Source organism: Papilio polytes, unplaced genomic scaffold (assembly GCF_000836215.1).
Source record: "Papilio polytes unplaced genomic scaffold, Ppol_1.0 DF822067.1, whole genome shotgun sequence".
In the NCBI taxonomy this organism is placed as follows: Eukaryota; Metazoa; Arthropoda; class Insecta; order Lepidoptera; family Papilionidae; genus Papilio; species Papilio polytes.
Genome location: NW_013527137.1, coordinates 9,666,346 through 9,685,971, shown reverse-complemented (window position 1 = coordinate 9,685,971; position 19,626 = coordinate 9,666,346). Strand labels below are relative to the sequence as shown.

Sequence of the window (19,626 nt, the reverse complement as noted above, 5' to 3'; positions counted from 1 at the left end):
TGAAATTTTACTTATTTATGTACCTTTGAGAATTTCTATTTCCTGCCCACATTATTTTCAGTAAGTCAATTGTTTAACACCTAGATGTTAAAAGTTTTACAGGACGTAATTAAGAATACATGATCTAAAATGCACACTTTCACAAAGTACAGTACCAGATTTAACAATATAATAAAGAAAAAAGATTTGTATTTTATTTTTGTGTATTGAAATAACTCACAAACTTTTAATTCCAAATAGACAGTCGCGAGTAACAACAAGTATTTCATAAAATAACATGAAACAATAATTTGATGATATGTAATTTTGGCATTTGTTACAGGTAGCAGATTGGTGTGAATCTCCATCTATGTTACGGTCTATACCAAATTTTGAATTGCCAATTGAGATGTCTAGTACTATTGGCATACAAAATGTAAGTGTATCTTAAGAGCGTGTACCTGAAACTAAACTATCGCACAACTGTTAAGTCTTGCCTTGATTCCAAAGAGTTGTAATGGATGTGGGCACACTACTTGATTTTTGATCAACTTCCCAAAAGAAGGAGAGGTACTCAATTCGTCTGTATGTTTTTAGTTGTACGAAAGTTGATTTGGGTGTGAAATAAACGACAATTGTGCGATAGTTTAGTCCAATGCCTAAATACTTTAATAGTAGCAGTAAAATACATACAAGTTTTACAATAACTTACTACTTTAAAATAATTATTGCCTGATTTATTAAAGCCTTATTAAAATAGTCTAATAAACTTACTAAACTACAAGATTTTTTTAAAATCTAGTCTTGGATATAATATTCTTGCTTAGAATTTGGACTTTGAATTAGTAAAAGGGAGGATAATACTAAATAGTTATTGTAGGATTTGGAATCCCCCGATGTGATATCATCATCAACGCAAGAAGACAAGTCTGCGTACCAGGCGCTACTCGACCCATACACCGGCTGTGTTGCACTCCGACAAAGAACTGATACGAAAGCCAACTCAAGACCAATGCGGAGAAAAATATTTGTGGTATGTGTATAATTATATTTTGTTAATCACTTATGTAAAGCATGTTTACTCATAATGGGGAAAACTTTCAATTAGAACACCTGTATAGTTTGATCATCTTTATAAATAGACTCAAAACTGCATAGAAGGGACAGGTAATATTCAGTTGTAATAGCTGATGATCTTTACATTTGCATACTAGCTTTTGTCCGTGAATTCCGCGCGGAATTTTAAAACAGAAAACATAAATTGTATTAAAAGCTATGTAGTACCACTGAGTAACACAGGCTATTTTTTAAATTCCACTCGGACAAAGTCACGAGGTAAAGCTAGTGTTATGTAAGATTTTTAATTATGAATGAAACAAACTGGCCTATGTGTCTTTAACCGAATTTTGTATGTAAACCGATTTAATTATGTCTACATGATGTTTCATTTTTCTTTAGCCACCGGACGAAGACAGAATCAGTTCAGATAGTGTCAGTGCATGTTCATTGGAGTCGGAGGATGAACCACCAGAACTGGAACCTCCCCTGGAGCCTGCTCAACCGGATAGTGAGGCTGATGATAAAAGGTAAGCTCATGTAACAGTGGTAGAGCCCACTTTAACATCTTCGCACGAATGGGCTGGCTCGCCACCAGCAATACCACGACCACACAGAAAACAGTCGTGAAGTTGGAGCAATTCCGCATTTCCTTTTCATTTCCACCCTTTTTCTTACAAGAGAAGGATGGGAAGGGATTGTAGATTTGAAGGTGGAGGAGACGCATAGGACGATATATCCTCTTCATTTGTGTCTTTTCCTTCGTGGATTAAGGCTAGGCACCGCATCTACTATTGCGAATCTGTGAATTGCCAAATTGGCGATGCGACCGCTGCCCATATACGAAAGGTTGAGTTATTTAACCACAGTTTGCCACTGCGTTAATTAAGTAAGTAGTCTATCTGTTTTTCAAAACTATTCTATACATAGTGGGTGGTCAAATAAAAAGTAATAAATGAAGATTAGATCATTTTATTTATTTATTGAAGTAACAGTTATGAATTGATTTTCCAAAGCTGTTTTTACACTGATTTTTTTCCTGACAGATTCTTGACTACATTTTGTTACAATTTATTACTTAAATAATGTTATTAAAGCACGAGTTTTTGCCCGCGACTACGTTTACGTGGAATTAAAAAACAAAAGTGAGTAGCCAATGTGTTCTTCCAGATTATGCTACATGTATGCCAAATGTCGTAGTGATCCGTTTAGCTGATTAGACAAACATCCATCTATTTAAACTGTCTTATCTTACTTATGTAAATGCGAAAGTTTATATGTATGGATGGATGTTTGTTAGAGTTTGTAGCCTCAACTGTTAAACGGATCTCGATGAAATTTGGTACAGATGTAAAGGATAGTCTGGAAGAACACATAAGCTACTCGCTTTTGTTTTTTTTATAATTCCACGCGAACGGAGTCGCCGGCAACAGCTAGTTTATGATATTATTAAAATATCCAGCAGGTCGAAGTCAACGAACACTGCGAGCGAGTGCAGCGACCCTATCCCGGAGTACTCCGCGGCCGAGGAGTTGCAAGACGAGAGGTCGTGGCTCACCGTGCAGCATGCCGGGCGGAACTCCACCTGTGATATGAAGGTAATACAACTCATTGATGACCAGCTCGCGGTTTTCTTCAGTGCCTTTTCTTTTAATGTATAGTATGTAGTTTTTTATTTGTAATTGTTACCCCACTTTCCCATTCTTTAACCCTTATGTCCATTTTGTGCAGTATACAATATATGCAACTGTAAAGAATTATACGATCACTATATGATTTTTCGAAGTTTTTAAGACCCAAAGAAGCTACGTAAATTTTTTAAAATCTTAATTTTTTTTCAAATTTTCAATTTTTTAATTTTTTTTAAATTCCCTTTAAATGGCTTGCTCATAGTTTAAGACAAACTATGAGTATCTAAACTTTTCCGAACAAACTAAGGTATAGTTTGATATATGGAAACCCTTTTTTTAGACCTTTAATTCGTGTTTCAAGGGCAAAAAATATTTATTTTATTCCGCCCTCCCTATAATTCCGCCGTACCTCAAATTGCTACAGTCTTGGTATCATATAGGTGATAGAACCCTACAAGCGTGTGTTATCGCACGGCGGGTACGAGGCGGGCGGCGCGGCCATCATAGTCTTCAGCGCCTGTCACTTACCGGACACCGCGCGTGCGGACTACAGATATGTTATGGATAACTTGTTCCTGTAAGTAAATGATACTGTTTATTTATATCTATATCTATATTTATGTCTATATCTCTATCTATGACTATGTCTATATCTATATTTACATCGAAACACCATAATTCTAGGTTTAGTTCAACAGTGGTAGAGACCGCTTTAACATCTTCGCAGACAGCTGAAAACTTGCACAGGAACGGCTTACTTTTTGCCACTATTTTATATTTTCTTTTGAATTCCATTTATGTAATTTCTTTTTGTGGCAATAAATATATACACATTCATTTACTCATATTAGTATAAATTATTTTTTAATCGCTTCGAGCTTCTTAGTGGGGACGTAGTGAGTTGATAATTATATAATTGTTTTATAAGTGATAATTGTATAATTTCAGGTATGTAATATGGAGTTTGGAACGCTTAGTGACGGACGAGTACGTGCTGGTGTACTTGCACGGCAGCGCCGCTCGCCGCCGGCTGCCCACCTTCGCCTGGCTGCATGAGTGCTATAAACTTATTGATAGAAGGTAAATAAAAAATTAATCATAAACTTGCCCTTATCCCTTACGGAGGGTCGGCACAGTATGTGCTGCTCTTCCATACATCTCTATCAGCCGTCATATCTGAATCTACTCCTTTCTTAAGCATATCCTCTTTCACACAATCCATCCATACTTTCTTCGGTCTTCCTCTTCCTTTGTAGCCATCCACATTCATTCTTAACACTTTCTGGTTTATGTCCCTATCGTCTCGTCGCACAACATGTCCATACCACGCTAACCTTTTGCTTCTCAATTTCTCCAATTAAATAAGGAATTAATAAATTATTTAAACTTTCGTGAGACATTTTTATAACTAACTAGCTTTCGCCCGCGACTTCGACCGCGTGGAATTAAAAAAAAAAGCGAGTAGCCTATGTATTATTCCAGTTTATCCTCTACATCTATACCAAATTTCATCGAAATCCTTTCCGCCGTTTAGGCTACAACCTCTAATCAACCTCCATCCATCCATCTAAACTTTCGCATTTATATTAGTATGATTATATTAGGGTTGCGGCACCGAAAAAAAAATAGACGCGAGTAATAGCCGTAAAATAATTAGTTATAAAAAAATAATATAAAAAAAAAATATGATTCTATGATGCTCCGAAGAGTACAATTCAGATTCTTCAATTATAAATGGTTATTTTGTATAGAGGTCTAAATATAATGGGCAAATGTAGACAATCTTTAGTCTATAGTTGTCTATAGAGCAATCTATTTAAAAAGAATTGCATAAATTTTTAAAGTATGCTATGACTACAAGTTCTTTTCTAGGCTTCTTTTCTCCATAATGATTTCTATGATTTTATAATTATAAATTATTAATTGTTTGTATATTTAATTTTACAGATTAAGAAAAAGTCTGAAACATTTGTACCTGGTGCATCCAACATTCTGGCTGAAGTCATTCGTTGTTATAACAAAACCATTTGTCAGGTGAGTGAAAATATTAAATGTTTTATCTGTAACCTTCCATTGCTCAAAAGATTTGATTTTTTAATGACTATAATATCAAGGAAAACGAGAGTTACGTCACAATATGGCGCTGGTTTATGCACTTTTTTAATCGAAATACATTGAATCTATAGTGTCTAATAATAAAAAAAAAATAATCCGGATTTCGGGAAGATGTATTTGCCGAAATCCGGATTATTTTTTTTTCTGCCGCAATTCTGCCGCAAGCTGCATTTGTTCCGGGTATTCCTTGGTCACTAAGGTATCTTATATTGATATCTCATACTAAGGGAGGATAATTCTGTGTGCGAATTTCACAGCCAAATGCCGAAACGAATATTTAACATGTTGTTTCCTAAGTTCCGTTTACATCAGGCGTTTAAATTTTATTTGGAGTTAAATCTTGGCCTTACTCAAGGTAATCAGTGCAGCGCATTGTTATCCCTCCGATTCTTTTTATTCCCCCTTCCTTTTATTTAATCTCGACTCTCACGATTGTTATATATATCGTTTCAGAATTTCAGAATTCATCTGTAATATATTTTTTACAGTTCAAAGTTCTTCCGCAAGTTAAGTTACGTGCGCAACTTGAGTGAGCTGATGTCGCGAGTACCTGTGGAACCCAACGCTATACCTGACCTCGTGAAGCAGTACGACGCCGCACGGTAGAATATTACTGTGTACAGTGCCATGCAAACTTTATGTACGCTCGATGATGCGTGAGTTTTGAATGCCGTGACTGTAACTTGGTCGCCCGCGACTGTGACAATTAAATTAAGAAAATACATACTATATTCAGAGACAAAAACTCTTCTAGTAAAACCCTTATTAAAATCGGTCGATTTCTTTGAATTTTCGGGACAAATAAAAGAAAAAAATCATCTTGTCTGTGATTTTATTATAATATACACTTATTTTATCAATTTTATAGTTTGTTCTTCTTTCTTCTTTCTTCTCTTCTAAGTGATCTTTTATCTATAAAACAAAGACAACATGTGTCAAGTGTCACGGCAGGGATTTTTTAAATGTATGATATGTGAAAACACACGCTCACCGAGCCGCCATAAAGTTTGAATCTTATTATACTTCTTTGATATTTCACTATGTTTTATACTCAATGGAAGGTGGTAAGATAGCCGAAGTATTTAGTTTTGTAAAATAAATTTAGTTTTAGCAACCAACCTCTGAATTCGATTCTCGTTGTCACTGTAATAAAGTTAAGTATTATGACTTAAAATAATTTTATTTTGTTAATTTGAAAATTACCTTAACAAAATAAGATGTAATAATTGTAAAAGTGAGAATAATCCATGATGTCCAGTTTCTATTAACAGCCAAATACTGAAACGATTTGTAAAACTTTGTTTCCTAATAGCTGACAATGTGACAGATGTCAAATTTTTAATGGGATTTGCAGTTTACGCTTGGTCTTCTTGCTTAAGACACTCACATATTGATATATCGTTTCAGTGTTCGGCCGTTACGGCGTTAACTTACCACTTTTGTACGAGCTACATAAATGTATAGAAAAATCCTATTTAAATCCTTGTCTACGCTGTTCCTTACTTACGTATGTACAATTCGTATATTTTTCTATTCAAGGCAATTTGAACTTATTTTTAAAATTCCATTTCTTTTTGTAAGACTATTGTGGAAAAGCCATTTTACACCAATAATTCATTCTTGCACATTATTTTAAAAAATCTGATATTAGTTTTTTCGATTTTAATTTAATTTTAAAATTTAATTAATGAGTGATTCGATTTAATTGTACTTAAAGCATTCATATTTCACAATTAAGTTTACACAATCTATTATTTACATCAATACCTAATTTGTGGAAATTCTCATATTCGATATATTTTTATCTTGTTGCATTCCATATTCATATAAAAACCTATTTTTATAGCTACCTTTTTAAACCATTCCATCTTCCATATATCTTTATAGAAGTAGAATTAAAATTTTTATTTTAATTCTCCACTCGTTTACTATAACATGATACCTGAACTTTGACGTCATTCTTTGCACCTTCCTGTAATTTTGAGTACTGTGTGCATGTCTCTCTTATTAAAGAGAATTGTAAGGGATGACATATCTCAATAAAAAAATATAACTACATTCGAAATATAAACAGAAATTTAAATTACGATAGCTCACTATAGACCTACAAGGATCTTATTGCATTTTTGACATAGACATGGTGCCGTCTACTATTTTATAGTAACTAGTAAACAAAAAATCCCATCTCATTTTTAAATTCTCGCATGTTGAAAACAAAACCAAAGTATTTGCTAATTATTTTTGAAATTGAATTTTAAAAATGTAAGAATGGCGACATTTCTCAGTCCAGTTGTCGCTCTCTTATTAGTCGAAATGTGACGCTTTCAAGAAGACATTTTTAATTCATCCTTGTAGGTCTATAGCACCCTTGAATTTATAAAAAAGGTTTTTATTTCTATCCATGAAGGTTTTATATATTTTATGCCAAAACTAATTGATACACATTTTACCAGGTCAGATAGATTTGTTTGACTATAAATACTACTGAATATTATATTTCATGTAAAAATATAATTATAACACAATTCCATGACAATATTTTGTTAATAAAATCTTTTGCGTTTCTCAACTGCCATATTTTATACGGTGCTGCCATATTATTTTTTATTAGGGCCTGTCCCACCACTGGCTGATAGAGGCTCAGATAGCTTAAAAGTAACGTCAATGTCAAATAGAGTACCAAAATCTGATATTTCCATCACATATTTTATATGTTTAATTGTTATCAGACAATTTACAAGTGGGACAGGCTCTTACACTTATATTTGTTTTAAATTAATTTTTCTTACAATGATTGTATTATTTTTTGCCAAAATAATGCGATTACGTTAAACAACGAAATCTAATATATTAGTATTGTAATTTTAAGAATGCTGCTGCACATATTATTTCTGCACAAGTTTGTATTAACACATGTATTACTTTTATATCAATAGTTTTAAACAATTATTATAATTGTTATTAGCGATATTAATTTAAACACTGAAACACATTGAACTAGCCGTCCTGTCAGGAATGCGCGCGAATATATCCATCCTTCTAATGACATTGACAGCTGTCACTTAGAGATGTGACGTTTATGCCAATAATCTAGTGTTGCGCCAATTCTATAGCGCGGTACTAATTTTCTAACAATAGTTAAATAGAAATGTATTAAATCAAAACGGAATTGATTTAAATATTTTGACACATGTAATTATAGCCAAATATAGATACAAAAATGTATTATAAAATTATATGATGCGATCATTTTTTAACTATTTTCGTTATTAATCAGAAATTTGTGAAAGTTAATTGTTCTGTATACATACTGTTTCTATCGAAATTATATTTTTAATTTAACTCAAAAATCTGCTAAATTTAATATTGTTCCAATTTAATATGGCATTCAGGGGTAGTTAAAAAATCGATATTATAGAATTATTTTGTTTAAATTATTCACACTAATATGAATAGTGATTATTTTGAAAATTAATAGTATACATTAATAATAATGGTCGTAGAGCTTAATAGCTAAAATTTAGAGTTCACAAATTGCCAGTTTAATTATTGCTTTAGTTTGCATAAGATAGTTACGTAGGGATCATAGTTTATATGAAAATGTCACTAGCAAAACCAATCTCGTGATAAAGTGGAAGAAAATTGATAAATAAATATTGTATCTAGTTGTACGTAAAAGTAGGATTAGAAATGTCGTGAGAAAAGTGCTTTTTAGTGATATGAAGTCTATTAGTATTATTAAAAATAATTTCAATCCTTTTTTTATAAAGTTTGCATAAAGCATAATCATTTCTCTAATTTTGTTTTAATAAAACAGAACAATATTTTTTAATGTTACTAAGAATTCTAAGATAATACAGTTTATTCATCGTAAATATTGTTCTTCAAAGTTAAAGAACTTTTTTTTATCAAAGATGTTATTGTCCTCTCTGTCCGCGTTGTATAGTCTATGGATTTCATATCACTACGTGTGTGTAGAAAGTGTATGTGATTGTATATTACGTAGTTTAAATAATATTATTTTATATTCAATTATACAAAAGATTATTCAAATTTTCGTACAGTAAACTTTTGGTTTAAACTGAACTATGTTTTATCAATTTTACGTTATATTTTCATATAACCACAGATAGTTATATTTTAGGAAATCAGGTTAATAACAGCGTAACGAATTAAGTTTCAATGTTGATTTAGCGAAATGTTAAGCAATCTTATAAAAGCTTTAATGGATTACGAATAATTGAGTAATCTCTTATTATCTCATTTTTATTATTTTAATTTATTGAAATTAAATTCTTTTCTCATAATTTACAATTTCTTGAGTATTTTTTAATCTTATTAGAATTAAAATTGCCTTGTATATGTCGTAAATATAAAACCTGTTATTTTCTGTACTTTAAACACTAACTTTGACCATTATGTGTTCTCAATTTTTGTGATTATCAAACACATCAAAAATATAATGTACCTAACTAATATTAAGGAAACTTATTTTTCGATAGCACATTAGCTAGCACCTAGAGATATATGTATATCGAACGTACAGATTAGAAATTCAATTTATTATACATAATAGATAATTCATGTACAAGATAAATTCTATATATTTGTTGTAATTATCAAAAGAAATTAATTAATTTAATTAGTAACAGATTTAAATTTGTGGCTAAACTGTGTAAACGAAATTCAAAATTAATATTGTGTTTGCCTGAATTTTACCTACAGATTAAAAAAAATGTAAGTCTAGATTTAGTTTAAATATTAATTTGATTAATTAAAACAAATATATGTGAAGCATAATAATATACGTGTGTACGTGAATAGCCAATAATGTCGCTTTAATATATTATAAGTCGTATATATCTATACATACATACAATCAAGCAAACTAACGAAAATTATAGACTGAGAAACGCCACCGGGATGTATCCAGCTTACACCATTCAAGTCCAACGACCGAATCCAGCGCTGGACTTGAATAATGTAAACTAGAATTATGTCAAAGAATATTTCTTACCTACATGAATATTTTCGATTGGCTTTTATCATAATGATGTTTTATTTAATAAGTTAAAAATAACTATTCTGCATTTTTTGAAAGCGTTTCGTCTATAACTTTCTTGGTTATTATTATTTGATACATTCCGTTTGATTTGCTGTACAGGTGCTTTAGTATTATTTGTAATGATTTATTATTGTGAGTGAAGTAAAGTGTCTATGAGATATTTTATATTTTATTTAATACCCAATTTATTTAGACGAAGTTTAAAAGTAACCCCAGTGGAAGAGAAGGTAAGGAGTAAAAGATTAGCATGGTATCGGCATAATATGAGGAGGGATGAATCGCATGTAACAAGGAGAATGTTCGTTATGAGGTATACCGGTAGACCTAGAAAGAGATAAATGGACTGCGTGAACGGTGACATGATCAAGAAAGGAGTGATCATAGATGACGTATGATAGAGTTATGTGGAGGACAAAAACCCGCTGCGTCGATTCTACGGTAGCAGGATGAAGATGAATCGATTTAGAATGATGCCATATGGCCGTTGCGGTATCGCAATCAATGTTGATGATGAAGTGTGCTACGACCAAATTGTAAACAAACAACATAACGATAAAGTTCAAATTACTGGTTGACAGGTTTTACAGCTGTATTAGATATCGTTAATGTAAACAAAGAGTACGATAGCGCGGGTTAACGTACAATCTTAGTAAACTATGAAACTTTATAATTTCAAGGGCAATTTACATCTTCTAAAAACCATAAAATGTGCATTGTATTGTACATCGTTGCACTTTGTGTCGAGTCGCATTTATTCACGCGATTTCTAAATGACAGTTGTCAAAAGACAAAAACGCGCGGCAAAACGTCTAGTGGAAATAGGGTCTAACGTAAGATTTAAATAAATGCGGTAGGTCGAAATAATTGCACAAATAATTAGTCTCGGTGTCAACCATGGCGAGAAACGGTTGTTCAGCATTGTTCGCTCTGTGGTCTGTGGTGAGTACTTTACTTTGTACTATTTAAATGTTAAGCTTATTATTAACATATTTCGTTAGATGTTACTTAATTTCCTTTTTTTATCATCAATTTTAAATTAAAATCAGGAATACCCATAAACATTTATCGAAGAGCAATTATAAGTAGACATTCCATTTATATATTTAATTGAATTATGGTATTTATTTCATGATTTTTAAACTACGGACATAAAATGGATATATATTTATATATTGGCCAGTTTTTGAATATCTAAATTTATATTCATAATCTTAGGGTATTTGAAAATAACGGATTTAAATGCGTTTACGTTTATGACTAAATTGTTATACTACAATTTACAGAGCATAGGGTTTAATGTAAATTGATAATCCACCTAATGGTATATATTTATAGGTTCTAAATTTTAAGTTTTTTATTATATAAGTAGAAAACAGTACTGTTTAGTTAATATTATTTGACTGTGCAATATACCCGCAAAGTACGATAATTAGAGGGATTCTAGTGATGTCTTAGTACATGTAATATACGTTTTGATCTGTTACTACATTCAAAATAACCGTAGAATTATGTTTCTTACGAAGTCTAGTAAATCGTGTTCAGATTGTCATTTATTATAATACTATATAAAATATCCTCATGTGGTTTAATCGGAAATACATATGCAGACTATGTAATTATATATGTTTTATTTATTAAGCTGCATAGATACAATGGTATTCTTCAAGGTTGAATGCTTCTTGTGTCCCTTCACTAAACTTCGCATACCTTCAATAAATTATTACGACTTAACTGTATAAACTCCAGATGGCGTTGTTTACTAAGTACTACTTTAATCGTATTAAAAAAAGACGAGATGTTGTAAGGAAAGTTAATCAAAAGTACATTTTAGTCACTTTTCATGGAAATTAACAGAATAGTTGAGTTTGTGTTTACACTGTAATTGATTGAACACTTAAAGATTACTTTCATTAGATTAGGCGTTCCCTAGATTATGTTATATTTTTTACATTGTAGATGGCGCTGTCAGGGATAATGTGCGTTGAAGTACCGAAGGTAAAACTTAACAACGGGAAAATGATGCCTGCAATAGCTTTGGGCACTTATTTGGGATTTGATAAGGTATGATGTACTAGTTTATTTTATGTAATGGCGCTCCGAATACAGTTTTTGCAAAAAATAACTTTCTGAGACAATATTAACTAGGTACTTTTGTTAATAATTTTTTCCTTACTAATTGAATAACTTTTACAATAAATAAACGAAAACAAATATTGGGATCTTATATAGCTCAATACAATCATTATAACAATATTATTTGTTACAAACTTAATGCAGTAGAATTTTACCGAAATTATGTTACTAATTTACCTTTTTTTATCTATATTAATATTTTAAGAGTAAAGATTTGTATTTTTGTATGTATTTGATTCAGACAAAAACTACTTAGACGATTGTTAATATTTGATATATGTATAATACAGGGCGGGGTGGTTAAATCAGTAAATAAACAACTAGCCAATGTTGTTATGAATGCAATTGATATCGGCTACAGACACTTCGACACGGCTGCCATTTATGAAACCGAGGAAGAGATTGGTGAGGGTATTCGGAAGAAAATTGAAGAAGGTGCCATCAATAGAGACGATGTCTTTGTTACAACAAAGGTATGTTCGTAAACATTAAGTTTTATACACGGCTTCGCTTGTATTAGTGATTTATTTTTATTTACACTAGCGTATTCAATTTATTTTTATAAATGCCATAATTTTGCTACAGTATAAGGAATTCTTTTTGTAATAGGACGTTCTAAGTTTGTCGCCAAAATGATCTCCAAAAAAATTTCCTGTGACACAATAATCAGCGCTGTGGGTAGTTACTGATTTGATTGTTTATTACAGCTGTGGAACACACAACACAAAAGGGAACAAGTGCCTTTGGCATTAAAACAGTCTTTAAACAAAATGGGTCTTAATTACGTCGATTTGTTTTTAATGCATTGGCCGATTGGATTAAATGTAAGTAACATATAAATTAACTACGACTTTCGCTCTGCCTCTTATATTTTATACAAATTTAAACAAATCTGCAGAACAAAGAGAATTTAAAGATCCTAATATGTTTTTGTACAAATATTTTAATAGTGTAAACACGCAAAAACAAATTTATTGTTAACAATGCAGTTGTAGTTGATCAAATAGTTGTCATAGCAAACCTTTAAATTTTGTTTTATTCTGTCTGAAATGGATAGCGATTTTATTTCTTCCACTATACCTAATAGCATGATAATCTACAGGATGATTACACATTCTCCGATGTCGACTTCATGGAAACATGGCGAGGATTGGAAGATGTTCAGAGATCGGGGCTCGCTAAATCTATAGGTGTCTCTAACTTCAACTTGAACCAATTGAAGAGACTCATAAAGGAAGCATCTATTAAGCCAGTGGCGATTCAAGTAGAGGTAAATAAATCCTGTTATATTGCATTTATTGCTATCGTTATTTATATTAAATTAATTCGACTTCCTAACAAGTGTAGTGATAATAGTATACCTATATTAAAACATCTTTGTAAAAAATGTGAGATAATACATATTACTTTTTCAGGTCCACCCACAAATTATACAAACTGAGATCATAGAGTATGCAAAGTCAGAGGACATAGTAGTGATGGGCTACAGTCCTTTTGGTTCTTTGGTTATGAGATACGGAATTCAATTTCCGGGGCCAAAAATTGATGAACCCGTGCTGGTTGAAATTGCAAATAAATACAACAAAACAACGCCGCAGATCGTTTTAAGATGGCAGGTAAAATATTTACTATAATGTTTACAGTCATGATAATTTTAATAGTTGATAACAATATTTTAAATCAAATATATTTTTAGGTGGATAGAAACGTTGTGCCACTACCAAAGTCTACAAACTTAAAACGTTTAAAGGAAAATATCAATATTTTCGATTTCAAATTGGAGCAGGATGAAATTGCAAAAATTAACAAATTCCATAATAACGTGAGATATACTTTGCCGTCGTTTTGGCAGAACCATCCTTATTATCCATTCGAAAAGGTTGATAACCCTCAAGATAATCCTTTCCTCACCAAAAATAATTAATAATGTTTACATAAAATCATCAGAAAGACGTAGACCTCCGCTTTATTAGGAGATATCTTAAAAAAATAATTAGTTTATAATTGTGTTTTAACAGAAACGCACCTTTATTATTACTATTTTTTTTAAATAAAGTACTGTTTTGAATTAGGACTGGCTATTTATTTATTTAAAACCATAGTGTTAATTGTTCACTTTCGCTTGTACCATCCCCTGTCCCAGGTTAACCTTGCATGTATAAAGGCAAAGGCCTTCATCCTTTGCATTTAGGATAGTAAGTAGCGCACCTTTTATATGGTTATAGAACATTATAAATTCTGTTAGGTTTATTTTTTTAGGATAAACAAAAAACAAATCTTTGACTCCGAGTTTTGTAATAAGTTAATTACTTTGTTCGTTTAATTTTACATTTATAAACAAGAGATAAAAGGGACACGACAATACTCTACTAGTTAGTAACGTTAAAAAGGTCAATAAAACTGTTATCTAGAACTGGTGAATAACGTGCCAGAATATAATTTTATAATCTTTGATTTTATCTTGTCTATGGATTTCTGATTTTGGCGCACGCGGAAGAGGAACTGTAACCAATTTCCTTTTCCTATTATTTTCAAATGTTATAATTTGCAGAAATTTAAACAGGAAAACATTATCAATACAAGTTACAAACATTTTGTTTAATGTAGTTGTTCGCAAAACTTAAGTAACAGTGTTAATGTGAACCTAAGTAACAGTATTATAATAATGATGGAGGTGTCTGATATAAACGAATTATTAAATGTGTCTACAATTAAAATGGAAGGGGGTGAATCTTCTTTTGAAGATGAAACTGAAGATGTAGAAACATCAGATCCCCTTTCTGGTATACCACAATATGTTACTGAGTCCGATTTAGGTAAGTTTAACACTAAATAGCTCTTTTTGTACTTATCATTTACATTGCACATTTGTTGTTTATTTTCATTCAAAGTTAAGTAAACTAAATCTACATAAACGAGAAAATGTATTATTGATAATATATACGTTTGTCGCTAAAAGGAACGATTGAAAGTTCTAAAGTTTTAGCAGTAGTTATAAATAATTATACATGTTATGATATGAATATCATAAGGGTTTTATGTGACACATCAAGATTCAAGGATAAACACCTGTTACTGTTGTAGTTGAAATAAAGAGGATATGACTAATAAGGCAAGGAAGAGATTTTATTAATTATAGCTGCAAATATTGTTTCAATTGTATTTACCCGAGCAACTAACATTTTGCTTACAACTTAAACATCTATGGTCAGTTACAAAATTGTAGTATAAAAAAGAAAAGACATGTTTATTTCAAACATCCATATTAGTCTGTATTAACCCACCTATCAATATTATGTTCTTTTAAGAAGTTCCTTATACAAATGTTTTTAAATGTTACTACTGCGGTAGTTGTCATTATCTCAACAGTTTTCATCATACAAGATGCTGCAGAAAATTAGGTGTAGCGATTTAAAGGGATGTAGGGAGAGCTCTGCATTCTTGATGATGACCTTGTTGTTAAATTTTCTTACTAAAGTAAATTCAAAGATATGTGTGAAGTCAACCAACCCGCAGTGGGACAGCATGGTTGACTATGACCTAGTCACTTAGGCTAGGCTTCAAGCTGCTCAGTGGAGATGTATTGTAAACTGGTGATGATGATAGTATTGATGTGATATCTGAAAATGTTAAATTTTACCAACTTTCAGGGTTAATACACACTGGAGGTGAAATCTTGCCAACAGCACTTGCAGATTTCTCAGACACTCCTGAAGATGAAGAAACGACCACTGATGTCTCTGGTATGATTTTGATTTTTCCTATAAACAAAAATCCTATAAAAAAACAACAATATAAATTAAAAAAAAAACTAGCTGACATCTGCCACACTGATATTCTGAAGATTGCATAGAAAAATTCAAATATTTCCTTTTTACATTAGTAGATGATGTAAACATAAAACAACCATGTTTTTACTCTTTACACAGAGATGGTATATTTTTTTCAGGAGAGGTGATAGTACAATTAATGGATATAAGAACAAGATTGTCCCGACTTCGGTCACTGTTGGAGCAAAGATTGGGAGATGATTTATCTGATTACACCTTTTGGCTCCAAGATGCTAAAATGGTGAGTGGATAATTAAGAAAAAATTAATTAGAAAAACCAATTTTTCAATAACTACCATAATTTTGTTTATAGTTAGAAAATCACAAAACACTTGTTGAGCAATGTATAAAAGGGGAAGGTGTTGTGCAAGTTAATATTCAAATCAAACAGGCTGAGAAAAAGATCAATATACTAGATGTGTTAAAACCTGATGAAGAATTGGTACAATTACCGCAACAAACAGAATGTAAGTTTTTTTTTTTTTAATAAATAGTACATATACATTGCATGGCTACTCTAACTTTGCTATTCAAACTAGCTTATATTTTAGTGTGCCTATGTGTAACATTATTTGCAGTAGTAAATTTATATAAACTACTAGCTTTTACCTGCAACTGTCAGCGGAATAAAAAAAATCTAGTAATAAATACAGCCTAAGTTACTCAGTTATAGTATAGCTATTTGATAAGTTTTATAATATCAGTGTAGATCTTACTATTATTATAAACTAGCTTTCGCCCGCGACTCCGACCGTGTGAAATTAAAAAAAAGCGAGTAGCCTATATCCAGACTATCTTCTACATCTATACCTAATTTCATCGAAATCCGTTAAGCCGTTTAGGCTACAAACACTAACAAACATCTATCCATCCATCCATCCATCCATCCATTTAAACTTTCTCATTTATAATATTAGTATGATTCGAAAGTTTATGGATGGATGGATGTTTGTTAGAGTTTTTATTTAATTCTCAGATTGATTTGCGCGTTACTGTTAATGTAAAACAAAATTGTAATTTTCAGATGAAACCATAGAAATGAAAGTGGAGCAATCAGCAGCAGGGAATGTGGAGGGTGAGATGTCAGTGTCTGGTGAGGGGGAGGTTGAAGGTGAGGGTATGTTGGAGGTGGAGGGGGAGGTTCCGCAGCCGCACGCCGCAGCCGTCAAGTGGGTAGTGGACGGTCAGTTCAGAGCTGACCATAGTCGGGTTCATATACCAGATGATCCCGCTGACTGGTGAGTGAATTTCTTATTCCATCCAGTAAACTAGTTTGTAATCAACTAATTGCTAACATCTTAGGCAACAAAGAAGTGTGTGTTTACGTTTTATTATAATAGTATAGATTATTAAATCTAGATGGGTGGATAGATATTTCTTAGAAGATATTACCAGAATGACTAAACTGATGTCATTAAAATTTGGCTTAAGTATAGAATATAGTCTAGACAACCACATTGGCTACTAATTAAGTTTTGTTTTTATATTCCGCCTCGGTGGAGTTTTGGGCTAAAAGTTAGTTTAATAATTTGTATTATAAATGTAATTGTAGGTCCGTCCAGCACGTCAAGTTGTGGATCCAGTGGGCGGTGCGGCAGTTCAACTTGGCGGGGGTCAAGTTATCAGACTGGAGTATCAGCGGCGCGGAGCTCTGTACTATCACTAATATTGACTTCAAGTTAGTAATTAAGGCAATTAAGTAAAAAATAGATAAGCAATGCTATAAATGCGGGATGTCGACAAATAGCGGATATTCTGCTATTAGCGAATTATGTCTTTTGTTTGTTTTATATAAGAAACATTAAAGGTACTTTACTAATTTATGTACCAATAAAGTTTTACAATCTACTAATATTTTTTTACATAACATTACAAATTAGCTGTTGTTCGTGACTTCGTCCACGTGAATTTTAAAAATATAGCCTGTTACTGATAACGTAGCTTTATGTTGGTGAATGAATTGAAATCGGATCAGTAGTTTTTGAGTTATTTCTATACATACAGAAATTCAAAAATCTTTCCTCTTTATAAACTGTTATATGTTTGTTAAAAATTTCAGACGGAAAGTGCCCTCAGATCCGGGAGATTTGTTCTGGACCCACTTTGAGTTGTTAAGGAAATGCAAATTTATTGGTGAGTATAAATACATTTTTCGTATTCATTACTTTTAATTAAGTGTTCTTGCAGATTATATTCCACATCTATACAAAATTTTATCCAGGTCCTTGCAGTTCTGCAGTAATACGTGAATCCATCTGTCCAAGCTTTGGCATTAATAATATGAGTAGTCGCTTCCCGCGACTCCGTCCGCGGAATTAAAACTATATAATTAGTCTGTGTTCTGCCAGATTCCTCTACATGTATGCCAAATTTCACTGAGATTCGTTCAGTACTTTAGGCTACAAACTCTAACAAACATCTAACTATCTAAACCTTTTCTTTTATAACACTAGTAATCTGTTTTAATGTTTGATATTCGTGTTCCAGCTGTAGTTCAGAATGAGGAGCAGCCTGTAAAAGACGTACTGGAGACGCCGCACTCCGCTATCAAGAAGAAACCTAAACAGGTCAGACAGGTATAATTTGACATTTTCCTTAACCTCTTTGCAATATTTCAAAAATTATTGGACCGATTACAAAAATTATTGCAAAAAAGCAATGTTTATTTTCCGTTTGTGTATGTTTTTTTATTACTTTTATGGGAGTTTTCAAAACCAACCGTGACTTTATTTCGAGTAAGAATACCGCCCGATTCCTTTGAAATCATGTTTTTATTTCAGTGACCTTGAGAATCTCGCAAAATATTGAAGTAAAATGGTTCTTTGGTGGTTTAAAATTGATTTAGCTCGCATTTTTGATTTGGACAGATAAATGATGTTTTTATATTGTAAAATAATCAGTGATTTATGGTTTTTAAAATCCGAAGAAAAAAATAAGTTATCATCGATAGTGTTTTATTTTTAATAAATTTTTGAAGTTGTAATTTCGACTTATTTAGAAAAAATCGGAAAATCAAGATTGCTTGAAAATGGTTAACTTTTGGATAATGCATATAGGGGTCAAAATTATCACAATTTAACGCGGCCGAAGTCAGCAACAGAACCGCTAATTAAAATTGTAACATTGTATGCAGATGTCTCGCTCCCGCAAGGAGGAGGAGTGCGTGTACGTGTCGTCGCGCACCGGATACAACGGTCAGATCCAGCTGTGGCAGTTCCTGCTGGAGCTGCTCACCAGCGCGGAGTACTTCGACGTCATTCGATGGCACGGTCAGCTCGCTTTGTTATAGTTTGTCTAATAAGATTAATTAGTTTGTCAATAGGCAATATGCATATGACGCTAAATTTTTACCAAACTTTTTAAATTCTACTTTAGTACTATAAAAAAAATTCCTGTATTTTTTTAATGTAATGTGATTTGGAGGGGACATTTAATCATTAAAGTGTCTTTTTTTTAAAATTCCCTAAAGTCTAAAACGCAACGCTATAGGGAATATGCGTGTATTTTTTCTTTTCTTTTTAAGCGATTCTATTTATTAAAAGGAAATCAGAAAAAAACATTGACGCGAAAAAATTCAGCCATTAACTTAAAAATAATGAAATAAAACAAAAAAATATCTTTAGTTAAGTTGGATAAATTTTGTTTAAATCGAACAGTTTGTTTCATCACTACTATACCTGTCTATTAAGGACGGCATTTCCTTCATACGAATTTAATTCGATACTTCATATGCGTCATTTATCAGACTAATCTTATTAAGACAAACTAAAAGCAGTGAGAGTGATGAAAGAAGTGAGAGTAGTGAGAGCAGAAAGAG

General features: G+C 31.9%; 3 protein-coding genes across 5 annotated transcripts in view; all 3 read left to right on the top strand.

Moving 5' to 3' along the window:
* Positions 1 to 7,452, top strand: part of LOC106107416 (protein prune homolog 2) — a 9,424-nt gene extending 1,972 nt beyond the window's left edge. Inside the window, exons 2-9 of one of the 2 annotated variants that reach the window (XM_013288265.1) lie at positions 323 to 415; positions 860 to 1,012; positions 1,438 to 1,565; positions 2,501 to 2,633; positions 3,107 to 3,243; positions 3,615 to 3,746; positions 4,614 to 4,700; positions 5,270 to 7,452. In XM_013288265.1, coding sequence (XP_013143719.1) covers positions 323 to 415; positions 860 to 1,012; positions 1,438 to 1,565; positions 2,501 to 2,633; positions 3,107 to 3,243; positions 3,615 to 3,746; positions 4,614 to 4,700; positions 5,270 to 5,387 — 981 coding nt within the window. In that variant the 3' untranslated portion in view covers positions 5,388 to 7,452. Of the gene's footprint in view, positions 1 to 322; positions 416 to 859; positions 1,013 to 1,437; positions 1,566 to 2,497; positions 2,634 to 3,106; positions 3,244 to 3,614; positions 3,747 to 4,613; positions 4,701 to 5,269 lie in introns of both variants that reach the window. The other variant, XM_013288264.1, reaches the window with a different exon arrangement.
* Positions 7,453 to 10,705: 3,253 nt separating this feature from the next.
* On the top strand, positions 10,706 to 13,999 carry LOC106107026 (aldo-keto reductase AKR2E4-like). The gene is made up of 7 exons (XM_013287705.1): positions 10,706 to 10,785; positions 11,803 to 11,907; positions 12,270 to 12,452; positions 12,687 to 12,803; positions 13,082 to 13,249; positions 13,395 to 13,595; positions 13,676 to 13,999. Exons 1-7 carry the CDS (start codon positions 10,741 to 10,743, stop codon positions 13,901 to 13,903), a joined length of 1,047 nt encoding a protein of 348 aa, XP_013143159.1. The 5' UTR covers positions 10,706 to 10,740; the 3' UTR covers positions 13,904 to 13,999.
* A 453-nt stretch (positions 14,000 to 14,452) lies between these two features.
* On the top strand, positions 14,453 to 19,148 carry LOC106106977 (DNA-binding protein Ets97D). Of its 2 annotated transcripts, none has more exons than XM_013287640.1 (9): positions 14,453 to 14,795; positions 15,630 to 15,722; positions 15,929 to 16,050; positions 16,123 to 16,276; positions 16,834 to 17,047; positions 17,362 to 17,487; positions 17,869 to 17,942; positions 18,297 to 18,385; positions 18,943 to 19,148. In XM_013287640.1, exons 1-9 carry the CDS (start codon positions 14,645 to 14,647, stop codon positions 19,096 to 19,098), a joined length of 1,179 nt encoding a protein of 392 aa, XP_013143094.1. In that variant the 5' UTR covers positions 14,453 to 14,644; the 3' UTR covers positions 19,099 to 19,148. The 2 variants fall into 2 exon arrangements, with proteins under 2 accessions (XP_013143094.1, XP_013143095.1); XM_013287641.1 differs by having other exon boundaries at positions 18,297 to 18,376; positions 18,943 to 19,147.
* Positions 19,149 to 19,626: the final 478 nt, after the last annotated feature.